The sequence below is a fragment of the Penicillium hordei genome (assembly GCF_028827395.1).
Source record: "Penicillium hordei strain IBT 12815 chromosome Unknown utg000001l_segment0_segment0, whole genome shotgun sequence".
NCBI classification, from domain to species: domain Eukaryota; kingdom Fungi; phylum Ascomycota; class Eurotiomycetes; order Eurotiales; family Aspergillaceae; genus Penicillium; species Penicillium hordei.
Window position 1 is genome coordinate 3,275,756 of NW_026623142.1, and position 11,585 is coordinate 3,287,340.

The window sequence follows — 11,585 nt, forward strand, 5'->3', positions numbered from 1 at the left end:
ATATCGACCAAGGCTATGCTCAGTCTCCATCTCGAGTCTTGGGCACAAGCTAGGGAAAAAGAGGAATATTTGAAGCGGAGTATTCTAGCGCGTCTTAGACGGCTTCCGGAAGATATGGAATACGTCTTCGTGAGAGCTCATCGCTCGGCTCTGAATGATCTTGAGCTTTAGGGATTGGCGGTTGGGTTAGAGAATGCTTGCCTTGGCAGCAGCGATATTATCTTTGGGTGCTGAAACACTGGTATGACGTTGGATATGCTGAGAATTAGTTCATTTGTTCCGTGGATTGTTGCTGACTGGCTTGTTCTGTTAGAGACCTCGGGGGTTCGTGGTTTGACTCCAATGTTTCTGGGGGAGGCGATGGGTGCTTTCTTGTCCATATCTCATTGATTCCTGTTGCGATTCTCGAATGCTTGCACCGCTAATGGAAGGCTTGAAAATTCATACGAATACAAATTGATTCTCAAAATTAGGCTTTCACCATCACATTGCAGCGATTTTTGTAATGACTATAGAGATTCATTTGACTCGCCAACTCACCTAGGAATGGGTTGGGAGCGGATCAGGATCATGTACAAGTTATCTATGGTAGAAGTGCAATATAGCAATGGCAAGGAAATTGACTGGTAGATCGATGGTTGATAGCCATGTTTCTGCTGTAGTGAGGTTAACTGACATACAATCCTGCCGAGATCCTCGTGCATGGATGGGCTGGTTGGACCGAGATGATAATTCACTAGGTAAGATTAACACCTACAGGGACTACTGCCTTCTTCAAACAGAGCAGACATACAAAGGGGAAATGGATAAAACTCTCAGTTGATGTTATACGGAAGTAATACAGGTTCCGCTAGGAAGGATATAAACCACAGCAGCGATGATCAAATCTCGCATTGATGAATCTACAAGAGTAACATGACAGCATTTCAGTCGTAAGCGGGGCGACTCTCAGATAACGACAACTCAATCTATGATCCAAGATTCCATACACGTAGGCGCCCAAATGCGGGACGTCAGCATGCATAAAAACAGAGATATTTTTTTGACAGAGCAGCCGATTCTCGAATCAGAGCACAGCAGCGCTATCAACAAGCGTGCTTGCGAGTCCACTCCCGCGCAACCTCCTCGTAGCGTACCCGGTCGTTTCTGTACTGCTCTGCGATCCGTCCCTCAACGGCGTCGTCGGGCATAGGCTCGGATAGTAGCTGGCGGGCGAACTGAAGGACTGCAGCGATCTTCGAACTGGGTTTCCATTCGTCGGCTCGGAGCATCCCTAGGCACATGCTTCCTTTTTCGTCGTTTGTTACATTCGGGTGGTAGATTTTCGTTGCGAAGGAGACTGTCGGTGGCTTGAAGGGGTATTCCGTGGGTAGGGAGAGCTTAACTAGGAACTTGCCATTCTAAATTGTTTGCCAGGGGGTTAGAAACGCTGTTTGTTGGACTTGAACTGTGGAGGTTCGAGGGTGGGGACCCCTGTTGGGGACCTTGATGGGAGATGAGAAGGATAACGGGGTGTTATATGTATTATGTTTTGACATACGTGATATGGTGAGCCTTCAGGCCCCTCCATGGTGATCTTCCACTCGTACACGTTCGACTCATCGGCCAGTTCAACCGTGATCCCTTCTGGAGGGGATTCGGTGAGCTCAGTCAGCTCCTATAGTTGGAATAGATGGTCAGTACCCTGCAAGATAAGTATGGTCATGTGAAAATATAGGCACTTACCTTGGATATACGCTTGATGCTGCCCATTGTGGTGGTCAGTTGTGGATTTGGCGGGGCGATAAGAAGAGCGGGGAGAAGCAGGATGCAGGGAGACGCGCGAGTGGAAGATGCGCTTGAAGGGGTCGAAGCAACGAATAAATAGAGATTTATTGAGCGATATGAAAAAGACGTTAGGTGCGAAAAAAATGCTAGGAGAATAAAGGGGTTGTTTCGGCGAAGCTAGAAGCTCCGAGTGGGGTGCGCCGGCAAAAGACGTCAGTGGAGAAGTTTGATATGTCCCGCCGCTCTATTGATGTACATCATGACAATGAACACTATAATTGATACTTCAGTACATATATGTATCCATTGATGCTCCCTGCTGTAATATTTAATTCATGTGGTTCCTTTTCTACCATTACCCAATGTATATTTGAGCCAATTACTCTCTTTGAATCATCACCATCAGTCCCATCAGTCCAAGCATCACTGTTTTGAGCCAGGGGTGCTCGCTGAGCATGATAGTAACGTATCCAACCATGGGGATGTAGCCACGAACACTGCCAACAATATCCTCCGCCCGGTCGAGATAATCCTGGTCTAAGCTTGTCAGTAACCTTCAAGTGGTCCCGCTTCAACTTTTTTCGTATCGCTTACCTTGAGCGTACAGCTCGGTATCGTCCGCAGAATTGTTGTCACCCTAACGAGCCGTTAGCAATTTCCTAGGCCGGTCAAATTGTTAGGCCACCTACCTTGGTGAGGAGCATATGCGTGTTAGGCGTTGTGTCCCTAGAACTTCGTTAGCACAAAGGCAGTCACAAGCAAAATTGCCAGACAATAGGCGAGGACATACACTGTAATTTCTTTCACCTTCTTTGCGCTCACACGTCCTTCTACCTCAGGGAAGGTACGAACAACCCTGTGGACAATCGGGATAGACTTTCCTCGCACATTATAAACGAGAACTTCTCCGATCTCCGCCCTCGTGTCTCGGTTCCAGAGAAAGAGCAGGTCACCACGCTGAAATGCGGGCTCCATTGATCCTGTGGAGAGGGAATGTGAGCTGTGTTCAGACCGCCGTGAAATAGCTTTGTTTACCGGATAGGACCACAACTATTGGAGAGCTTGATGCGGATACGACCGAGAGGCCTTTCCACAGCATAAAAGCCGTGGAAAGAACCAGCGCAAAGTTCAGGACTTGTGCAATTGATTGCCGAGAATTTGTGATGCTGGAGGAGAGGGAGGATAGCATGGTGGGCGGTTCGCGATCAACGGATAGACGGCAGGGTTAGGGTAGGTCGCGCTAATAGTGACTGTTCTTGGTCAGGAATACTTCTGGGCGGTTTTTTTTTTATCTCGCGGAACGGTAGATGAAGACGATACCTATTATTTTCAGCTAACTTGGCTGGTTAGGTTGTGTTTTGATAGAGCTAGAGGGTGCGGAGAGGTGGCCTCGTCGGAGATCGCCTTGGCGCAGATCCACTGGCTTTCCGCCTTGTAGGTATAACCACTACAACCACCCTGTATATTGTAATACCACATGGGAGTTCATATATCGAATTTTAGCTGGTGTAGGAATTGAGACCTCCTCTAATCAAGCATATTATAGGAGCTACTTCTGTATCTGATAAATTGTCCGAACACCCTTGGACTCCTTTCGGTTGCAACAAAGAGCTTATTGGATTTGGGACTTTTGCACGTGTGGGAGAATGTACTACCCTGCAGATAGATGTGCTTAGGTACAATACCAAGTTAAGCTGACCAGATCAGAGCAAGTTTGGGACAAGTGTGCTCTCTTCAGAGCTCTTTGTGGGTCGATGGATACACTGAAAAGCTTGGTAACTACAAGGTTAGTACTATGCTGAAATGTTGTAATATCCTACTGAAAGCTCCATGGCTATTGGCTTGCTTAGTGTGGACGCTACTTGTACGCTATATCCGTTTCAGTGTATACCCACGTGTATACATCTAATGATATTCAAAATGTGCCTGTTTCTTAGGCTCTATAGCCTTAACTTCCTTGTTTACTAAAATATAGCGTTTGTTATGTTAGAATCTAAGCAAAAACATACAAATCATAAGCTCTCTCGCGGGCTATACAAAGGAGGGTCATGTTCCGTCTCCCCGGACGGCCCTGGACATCATTGATCAAAGCCTGTTCCTTTTTCTGAATCATGGTCATAGCTCGCTTGTTATTCATGAAAGGCAACAGTTACATAACCAGAAATCATAAACAGGTCTTTGTTTTACTCTTTGATTCTAACTATCCCCAGGATTTCAACTTTAAGGTGCGCGGAGCTATCGTCATGAGGAATGTTGAAATGGCTATCCCTGGAACTTAAGTCACTAGACTATGTCTCATGGCTAAAATTGTGGTCATTCTTCGCCCTATATAACAGCCAATTAGATATGTAGTAGTATTGTTCGCGCTATAGACTTGATTTCAAAACATGAAGCTAGACATACTATCTACCACGCTTCAGCTAACTCAAGCTATCAGCGGATGGGAATTTGGTAGATTATAGGCAAAATTCCTGAGGTAATTTAACGTGGCCAACATATATATATTTATCGGACTGAGCCCTAAAGACTCCATTGTGTAGATCGCAAGGGGTGGTGCCCATTCCTCGGGGCAAGGTTTACATAAAATGTCCGGGCAGGAACATTTGCGAAGATGATAAAAGCTCGAAGCCCACTCCAGAGATCAGTTTCATCCAATATTGATGTATTGTGGATAAAGTGACTCAGTCAAACATCTTTTATGATTATTTCTATATGATTTGTTCCACGGTTGCCCAACATGCAATCTATCTCCTCAGAATCGACCTTACCGACAGGGGATCCCGAAACTTCACCCATTGAGCTCTTACATGACCATTTTCTTGAGCTTACCCCAGATGGGAAATATGTGCGATGGTTGCGAGATCACCCAAGACATCCTCGAAATTGGTCTAGCCTACGAAAGACTTACGATACTGCCCTTATCTGTCTCTTGGATCTTTTCATGTGTGTCCAGACCAAATCCCAACGTTCTTTGGTCAATAGACTAACAATATTTGCAGAACAGCATCCAGCACAGCAGGTGTGAGTGTATACCGCTATTCATGACCTACAATATTGCCGACCTAATACTCTAGTTCTTTCTAGTCGGCTGCTGCTGCTCAAGCCAAACATGAATACAATATCAGTGAAACGCTTTCTATTTTTATATTTGTCACATTGTATGATCGGCTGGTCTTGGTCTACTTTACATGTCTGACATTGAACAGATTTCTTCTCGCCCAGGTGGTAGGCACTATCTTATTTCCACCATGGTCGGAGACATTTGGGCGCAAGAATATATACATTGTGAGCAGTGGGCTCAGCGCCATTTGCTGTATGATCATCGGTCTCGTGCGTTCAATGCCAGTTATTATCGTCATGCGTATCCTTGCCGGGCTTCTTTCCGCGATCCCTTTTACCATAATCGGCGGCAGCATCGAGGACATGTTCAACTTGCATGCTCGAATTTGGACCATGTATTGTTGGACAGTTGCTTCGAACATTGGACTAATCCTTGGACCCATCATGAGCAGCTATATTATTGCGAGTCTTGATTGGTATGTAACCCTCAACTACGTTCTATATAAATTTCTCACATTTACCCAGGCGATGGAACTTCTATATCTTCGCCATCATTGTTGCTGCAATTACAGGTGGCCTCTTCTTCATTCGAGAATCTCGACCTTCCTTGTTGCTTGCCTACGAGGTGCAACGGGTCACCGATACGACTACTATGCACTCAATTCCACCGCCACTCAACCACGATTATATCCCTGATTTCAATACATTTGTCAAAGAAGCCCTCTTTCGCCCAGCCCAGCTCTTCTTCCAAGAGCCCATCATTTTCGTTGTTGCAATGATGATCTCCATCGCCATGTCCCTCATCTACATCTTCACGGAAGCCCTCCAACCCATCTACGAGTCAATGGGATTTGCAAAAACCGACGCTTCACTGATGTTCATCGCTATCGGCCTGGGAATTTGTCTCAGCGCATTGACTCGCGTGCTAGACAGCTACATTATCAACTATTTCCGCAGACAGGGACGCCCTATCAAACCAGAATACAAGCTCATCGGACTTGGCCTTGGTGGCCCATTCCTAGCGATTGGTCTATGGTGGTTTGCCTGGACTATTCCACCCGAGACCCAAACTCCGTGGATTGTGCCCACAATTTCCCTAGTTCTGGTGGGGTATGCGCTAACGGAAATGGATACCGTGCTGTATGGGTATATCTCTGATGCTTATCTGAGTTACTCGGCCAGTGCCACCGCTGCTATTGCATTCATGCGAGGGCTGTTATCGGGTGTCTTTCCACTGTTTACGAGGCAGATGTTTGATCGGCTAGGAAATAATGTTGCTATGTCTGTGCTTGCTGCTGTGGCAACTGCGTTTTGTATAGTACCGCCTGTATTTATCTGTTATGGGGAGCGAATTCGTCGGGCGAGCAAGTTTGCTCGGTATAGTTGGGAAATCCAGGAGGAGCAGGGTAAAGAAAAAGAAGATTGGTGAGCTAGGTGCTTTGATTTGTTTGATATATATATCTGCGATTTTCAAGTGAATGCATATTCCACAAAGTATACGAGATCCAAATTATACGAGGGCAAGATAAACAAAAGGTAAGAACCCGAGTGATAATCTAAACATCGAAGAAAGAAAGAGATATACCCACACAAAATGAACTCATACGGATTGGGTGGTTTTAGTAGTGGTGTCCTCTCTCCGAGTCGAACTAGCTTTCCAATACTTCTCTTTCTTGCCTCGGCTAACAATCAGTCCGTAGATATCAAATGGATCGGCAATGGTCTGGAGCAAATGACGGGAATCGTCGTAGCCAGGGCCCTCAATCTCCGTGACACCATCTTCAGCGAGATAAATCTTGTTTGATCGCGGAAGCCAGTGCATGGGATGAAAGACATTCAGCAAAGTAGTATTGCTGTACATGAACACAACCTCAAAGAACCAGAAGAACCATTCTTGTTTCAACACAGGGCTGATATTCTCGAGGTCAGTGTAGGCATTCAGGCTCGCGGCACTAAAGTATTCCACAGTGCGATAGATGGTGCGGATCGTTATGAAGGTACAGCTGCAGTATAACACCAGTAGGGCATGCTTGATCTTGTGGTTCAATACGCCGCCTCGGGAGCAGTTGAAGTGGAATCGGCCGGCCAAGCCCACAAAGCCTATCATTAGAGCGATCTGCATGATAAGCGCCGCCTTCAGCATTGCCTTGCCGGCGTTTTGCGAGTCGACATTAGAGTCTGCACTTGCGATTCGGGCCGCTCCGTTCGCGGTAATGATCTCAATGGTCACACCCAATGCGACGAAGGTTGTAGGTACGCGGCCAGGGTGGATGGGGGAGTGGTACGGGATGTAGTAGAGTATGCGACCCAAAATGAAGAAATTGGCACCCTCATATACTGGTCTAGAATAATTGAAGATTGGTTGTCAGTAGTCTATCTCGTGATGGGATGAGTATTCCTTACGGTCCGACGAGGAGAAGCACGGTGCTTGCGATATAGATGCCTATATTTTCCCACTGCCCAAACGCTCCAATAGTTCTCATGATAAAACCTGCAGTGAACAGAATGGCAGACCAAGGAAGCAGGCCGGTGACTTTCCAGGAATTATATTTGCTGGGACACCTAGTTAATATGAGGGTTCATAGTTGGAAGGGGTCACATACAAGCATTGATATCCATGGACGCCGCCAGATATAGCGAAAAGAATCGCAAAAGCAATTGCAGCGCCTTTGTTCGGTGCATAAAACCACAAGCTTCCCTCCTCTTTGTTTTGTCAGATAAACTATTAATCACGATTGACTTGGTAGGCGACTTACGATATGATGACCTTGCCTCGAGCATGGTTGTTGTAGATCCACCGAGTATAAATTTCTTAGTGCGAGGAATCGAGCTTATGTAAAAACACGGTGTAGTTGATGTGATGGCAAGTTGGATAGTATGAGTACTTTGCTTAAATCAATTGAGTAGGTTAACGGACGTTAGAGGGAGATATATATATACAAAATTTGGGCGGTGCTTTTCGTTTTCGTGAGGAACTAGTTTGACGCCCCAGTCCCTTATGACATAGGTAGTGTTCACTTTCGGTAATTTCGTATTTTCCTCTAACTTCCAACGCCTCACGGTCTCCCTATTTCGGCTGCATGGTTCTTCGATTTGCTTAGATCCACAAATAATAGTGATAGTGGATCGACGCTAAGGTCTAAACTGACCTCGTATTTGCCTTCGCCCTCTGCTGACCCGCTCCTAATACGACCTCAGGAATCTCACTGCCACAGATCCTTGACTTTTGATTCGCCAACCTTCTTATCACGCTAATCCAATCTGAGTAACTCGTTTTCGCTTCCAAGGTTGCTTTAAGTGTATAGGCCATCCCTACACACACACACACACACACATACAACAAGTTTTGGACCAGGTGTGAAAAGCTCGTGGCAAATGATGTGCAACCCCTTTCTTTTCCTTTCTTCTAATACGAGGGTATAGCCGGCGGGAAAGATCGAGGAACAGATACCTGATCCCCATAGAATCCGCTTGGAGAAAATATCGTGTCTTCGATGTAGTGTGATAGTATACGTTCGTACTGAGTAATCAGCATCAACCATATATAGGTATAATTGGTTCTAGCCCTATAGGATGGTATAGTAAACATTAACCTACAGGTGCATACTCATTCACTCTTTTCCTATACACCACTATCTAGTTATATACTTGCACGTGATGTGATTGTTGTCAAGGCAACCGATAGCCCAAAGCGGTAAGCGCAATGTTGATCTGTGGATGTTCTGGACTTTCCAAGTTTGACGACTCACCGTATTCCCCCCACAACTTCAAAAGGTTCAACGTCGCCGGCTATCGTGTTGTCTAGATATCCAAAATGCCGCCCAAACAGCCCCAAACATCGCTGTTTCAAGTTTATCTCCGGTTACGGCCCCCGATGGCCACAAAGCCCAATGAATCGGACCGTTTTTTGAATGTTGAGCCGCCAGAGGCTTCGCAGGAGGAAACAGAGATCGTCCCGCCGGGATCAACACATGTTACTCTTCAACCACCAAATGATACAAGAAAGCGCGCTATCGAGAGGTTTGGTTTCACAAAGGTCTTCGAGGAGGTTGCCTCGCAACTAGATGTCTTTCATGACACTGGAATGGAGCCCATCATACGCGGAGTGCTGAAAGAGAACCGAGATGGACTAGTCGCTACCCTGGGAGTCACAGGTAGCGGAAAGGTCTGGTCCCGAATACTGTAGTACCACGATAACCAAGCTAATAGGTTGGTCATATGCAGAGCCACACCATTCTAGGATCCAAGACTGAACGAGGAATGACCCAAATGGCACTTGACGTTATCTTCCGCTCCCTAGAGCCCACAATCAAGACCGAGGATGGTAGCATTACCCCCGTAATGCTTACCTCGCTGGCTGCCGCAGACGCTTCTGAAGCCCAATTGTTCTCCGCACAGACATTTTTGGAAGCCGTATATGGCGAGCCAACTGGACGTACGTCGAGAGCGCAAACACCCATGAGCCCATCTCGTGCCAATACTCCTTTAATGGTACGAAGCCCCTTTACCTTGAACTCCCCCCATGGATCCCCAACCCCGCGAGAGCGCACCCCTGGATCGCTTCTCCCAAGGCTGAGATCTAAACCTGGAAGCCCCTGTAAGGTGGATTTGTCTTCTGTGCCCGGTCCCAATGACGCAGCTCGAGCTGGCTTTGACCATGTCTCGACTGAGCCCTCTGGATGGATCACCCCTGGATATTCCAATCCCATCCCCTTCAGCCACTCCAATCTATTTGAGCCCAAATCAGCTAAATCTCGACTTTACGTCTTTAAGGAACCAACCCCTGCCTTGAACTTCCCCCGCCGTCACATACGTGAACGACCATGCGCCCTTCCTAGGCTGCCCGATATGAGCCACCTTACTGTGGACATGGATTCAAATGCCGACTATGTCGTTCTGGTGTCAATGTATGAGGTATACAATGACCGGATTTTCGATCTTCTATCTCCCTCTATCGTCTCGGGTCAAGGCACAATGTCCCGTGGCAATAATCAAAAAGATCGACGACGTCCCTTGCTCTTCAAGCCTACCGAGGGCTCACCAGATCGAAAACTGGTTGCCGGGCTACGCAAAATTGCTTGTAGTAGCTATGAGGAAGCATTGGCCATTTTGGATGTTGGCTTAACCGAACGCAAGGTAACTGGTACTGGAATGAATAGCGTTAGCTCTCGAAGTCATGGCTTCTTTTCCCTGGAAGTCAAGAAGCGGACATACTCAAAGCGAACCGGTGAATACAACTGGGCCGGAAACGCCCTCACTGTTGTGGATCTTGCTGGTAAGTAAGTTACATTCTTACTGTTAAGGCAGCTACTAATTAGCTAGGCTCCGAGCGCGCGAGGACGGCAAAGACAGCTGGTGCCACACTCGCTGAGGCTGGTAAAATCAACGAAAGCTTGATGTACCTCGGCCAATGCCTGCAGATGCAAAGCAACATACAGGATGGAATGAAGGTATGTGTTCTACTCATCGCCGATGTGCTTCTTTTGGCGGCTGCTAATTTACAAAGACTACTCTCGTTCCTTACCGGCAGTGCAAATTGACCGAGCTTCTATTTTCAAATTCATTCCCAACGTCTCATCAGATGTCCAGAGGCCAATATCCCCAAAAGGGTATCATGATTGTCACCGCTGACCCTCTGGGTGATTTCAACGCCACCTCCCAAATTTTGCGTTACTCTGCATTAGCTCGTGAGGTCACCGTTCCTAGAGTTCCCTCGGTCTGCGAATCTATTTTGTCTGTCGCTTCTGGTAGTCACCGCTCAGTTAGTGGCTGCACTTCGCCAAATTTTGATTCAACCGAAGAGCTCGAAAGAGCTACTGCTGAGATTAAACGCCTCACGCGCGATTGTCACGGCCTTGCTCTCAAGCTAGCCGAAGAAGAGATTGCACGGGCCGATGTTGAAATGAGACTGAGAGCTGCTGAAGAAAGATGTCTCATGATCGAGCAGGATGTGCGAGAAGAATGCTGGGCAGAGATGGACGAGAAAACGGAAGAAGAAAGGCGACGCTGGCAGAGGGCATGGGATGAGCAGGTTTGTAATCCCAGCCCAGCTCAAAATTTGTCACACGCTAATAGTTTCCAGCTCGGTCGCAATGATGAGCACATTGACAAGAAGGTTGAGCTTGTATCCCGTGGATTCCAAAGTAAGTTGGCCCATGAGGAGCGAAATATAGGAACTCTTGAACTGACCTTTATCTCTAGTCTTTGAAGACTCGGGGTCAAACGAACGAGTGGAGGAGCTCGAGCAAGAAAATGACCAGCTCCGCCGCAAACTTGCCGCTCTTGAGCGTGAGATGCACAACCAATCGCCGACGAGAAAGCATAGAACAAAGAATGCCACGCCCGCGCGGTCTAATCTTCTTGGCCGCGAGAGCGATATTGAGAACGCGTTGCAACGCATGGATCAATTGAAGCTCGCAGATACCATGTTTGCTCCTCCATCGCCAGGAGCCTCGCCTATCAAGAAGACGAGGAAGATGGGAACCCGGAAATGGGACCTCGCCCCAGAGGACCAGATCTAAGCGGTTCTGTTTCCTCCACTACTCACTCCATCATGACTGTTACGACTTACTCTTCTTACGCTGCTTGAGATACTAAAGCTTTTAATACTTGGGTTTATCTTTTTTTTTTTTTGAGTTAATATGGAATGATATCCCTTGGCTATAAGGCGTTTGGGGGCAATCAATACTTTGTTTGATAATTGTTGATATTTCATTTCCCAATTGACAATGCCAGAATTGGATTTTGCGAATACGTAT

At 46.9% G+C, this 11,585-nt stretch overlaps 5 protein-coding genes across 5 annotated transcripts; 2 read left to right on the forward strand and 3 right to left on the reverse strand.

Moving 5' to 3' along the window:
- Positions 1 to 1,085: 1,085 nt before the first annotated feature.
- On the reverse strand, positions 1,086 to 1,752 carry N7537_001245 (putative ubiquitin conjugating enzyme (UbcB); the record flags this gene model as incomplete). Its single annotated transcript, XM_056892303.1, has 3 exons — positions 1,086 to 1,400; positions 1,541 to 1,657; positions 1,726 to 1,752. 3 exons carry the CDS (start codon positions 1,750 to 1,752, stop codon positions 1,086 to 1,088), a joined length of 459 nt encoding a protein of 152 aa, XP_056757298.1.
- A 394-nt stretch (positions 1,753 to 2,146) lies between these two features.
- sec11 (signal peptidase complex catalytic subunit SEC11) lies at positions 2,147 to 2,956 on the reverse strand (the record flags this gene model as incomplete). The annotated part of the gene is made up of 5 exons (XM_056892304.1): positions 2,147 to 2,304; positions 2,362 to 2,404; positions 2,457 to 2,493; positions 2,558 to 2,747; positions 2,803 to 2,956. 5 exons carry the CDS (start codon positions 2,954 to 2,956, stop codon positions 2,147 to 2,149), a joined length of 582 nt encoding a protein of 193 aa, XP_056757299.1.
- A 1,548-nt stretch (positions 2,957 to 4,504) lies between these two features.
- On the forward strand, positions 4,505 to 6,256 carry N7537_001247 (uncharacterized protein; the record flags this gene model as incomplete). The annotated part of the gene is made up of 5 exons (XM_056892305.1): positions 4,505 to 4,710; positions 4,767 to 4,788; positions 4,852 to 4,925; positions 4,974 to 5,303; positions 5,353 to 6,256. 5 exons carry the CDS (start codon positions 4,505 to 4,507, stop codon positions 6,254 to 6,256), a joined length of 1,536 nt encoding a protein of 511 aa, XP_056757300.1.
- A 171-nt stretch (positions 6,257 to 6,427) lies between these two features.
- Positions 6,428 to 7,608, reverse strand: N7537_001248 (putative RTA1 domain protein; the record flags this gene model as incomplete). Its single annotated transcript, XM_056892306.1, has 4 exons — positions 6,428 to 7,169; positions 7,231 to 7,380; positions 7,431 to 7,530; positions 7,584 to 7,608. 4 exons carry the CDS (start codon positions 7,606 to 7,608, stop codon positions 6,428 to 6,430), a joined length of 1,017 nt encoding a protein of 338 aa, XP_056757301.1.
- A 1,033-nt stretch (positions 7,609 to 8,641) lies between these two features.
- N7537_001249 (uncharacterized protein) lies at positions 8,642 to 11,348 on the forward strand (the record flags this gene model as incomplete). Its single annotated transcript, XM_056892307.1, has 6 exons — positions 8,642 to 8,992; positions 9,052 to 10,102; positions 10,150 to 10,277; positions 10,334 to 10,858; positions 10,910 to 10,970; positions 11,029 to 11,348. The coding sequence occupies 6 exons, from the start codon at positions 8,642 to 8,644 to the stop codon at positions 11,346 to 11,348; spliced, it is 2,436 nt and encodes an 811-aa protein (XP_056757302.1).
- Positions 11,349 to 11,585: the final 237 nt, after the last annotated feature.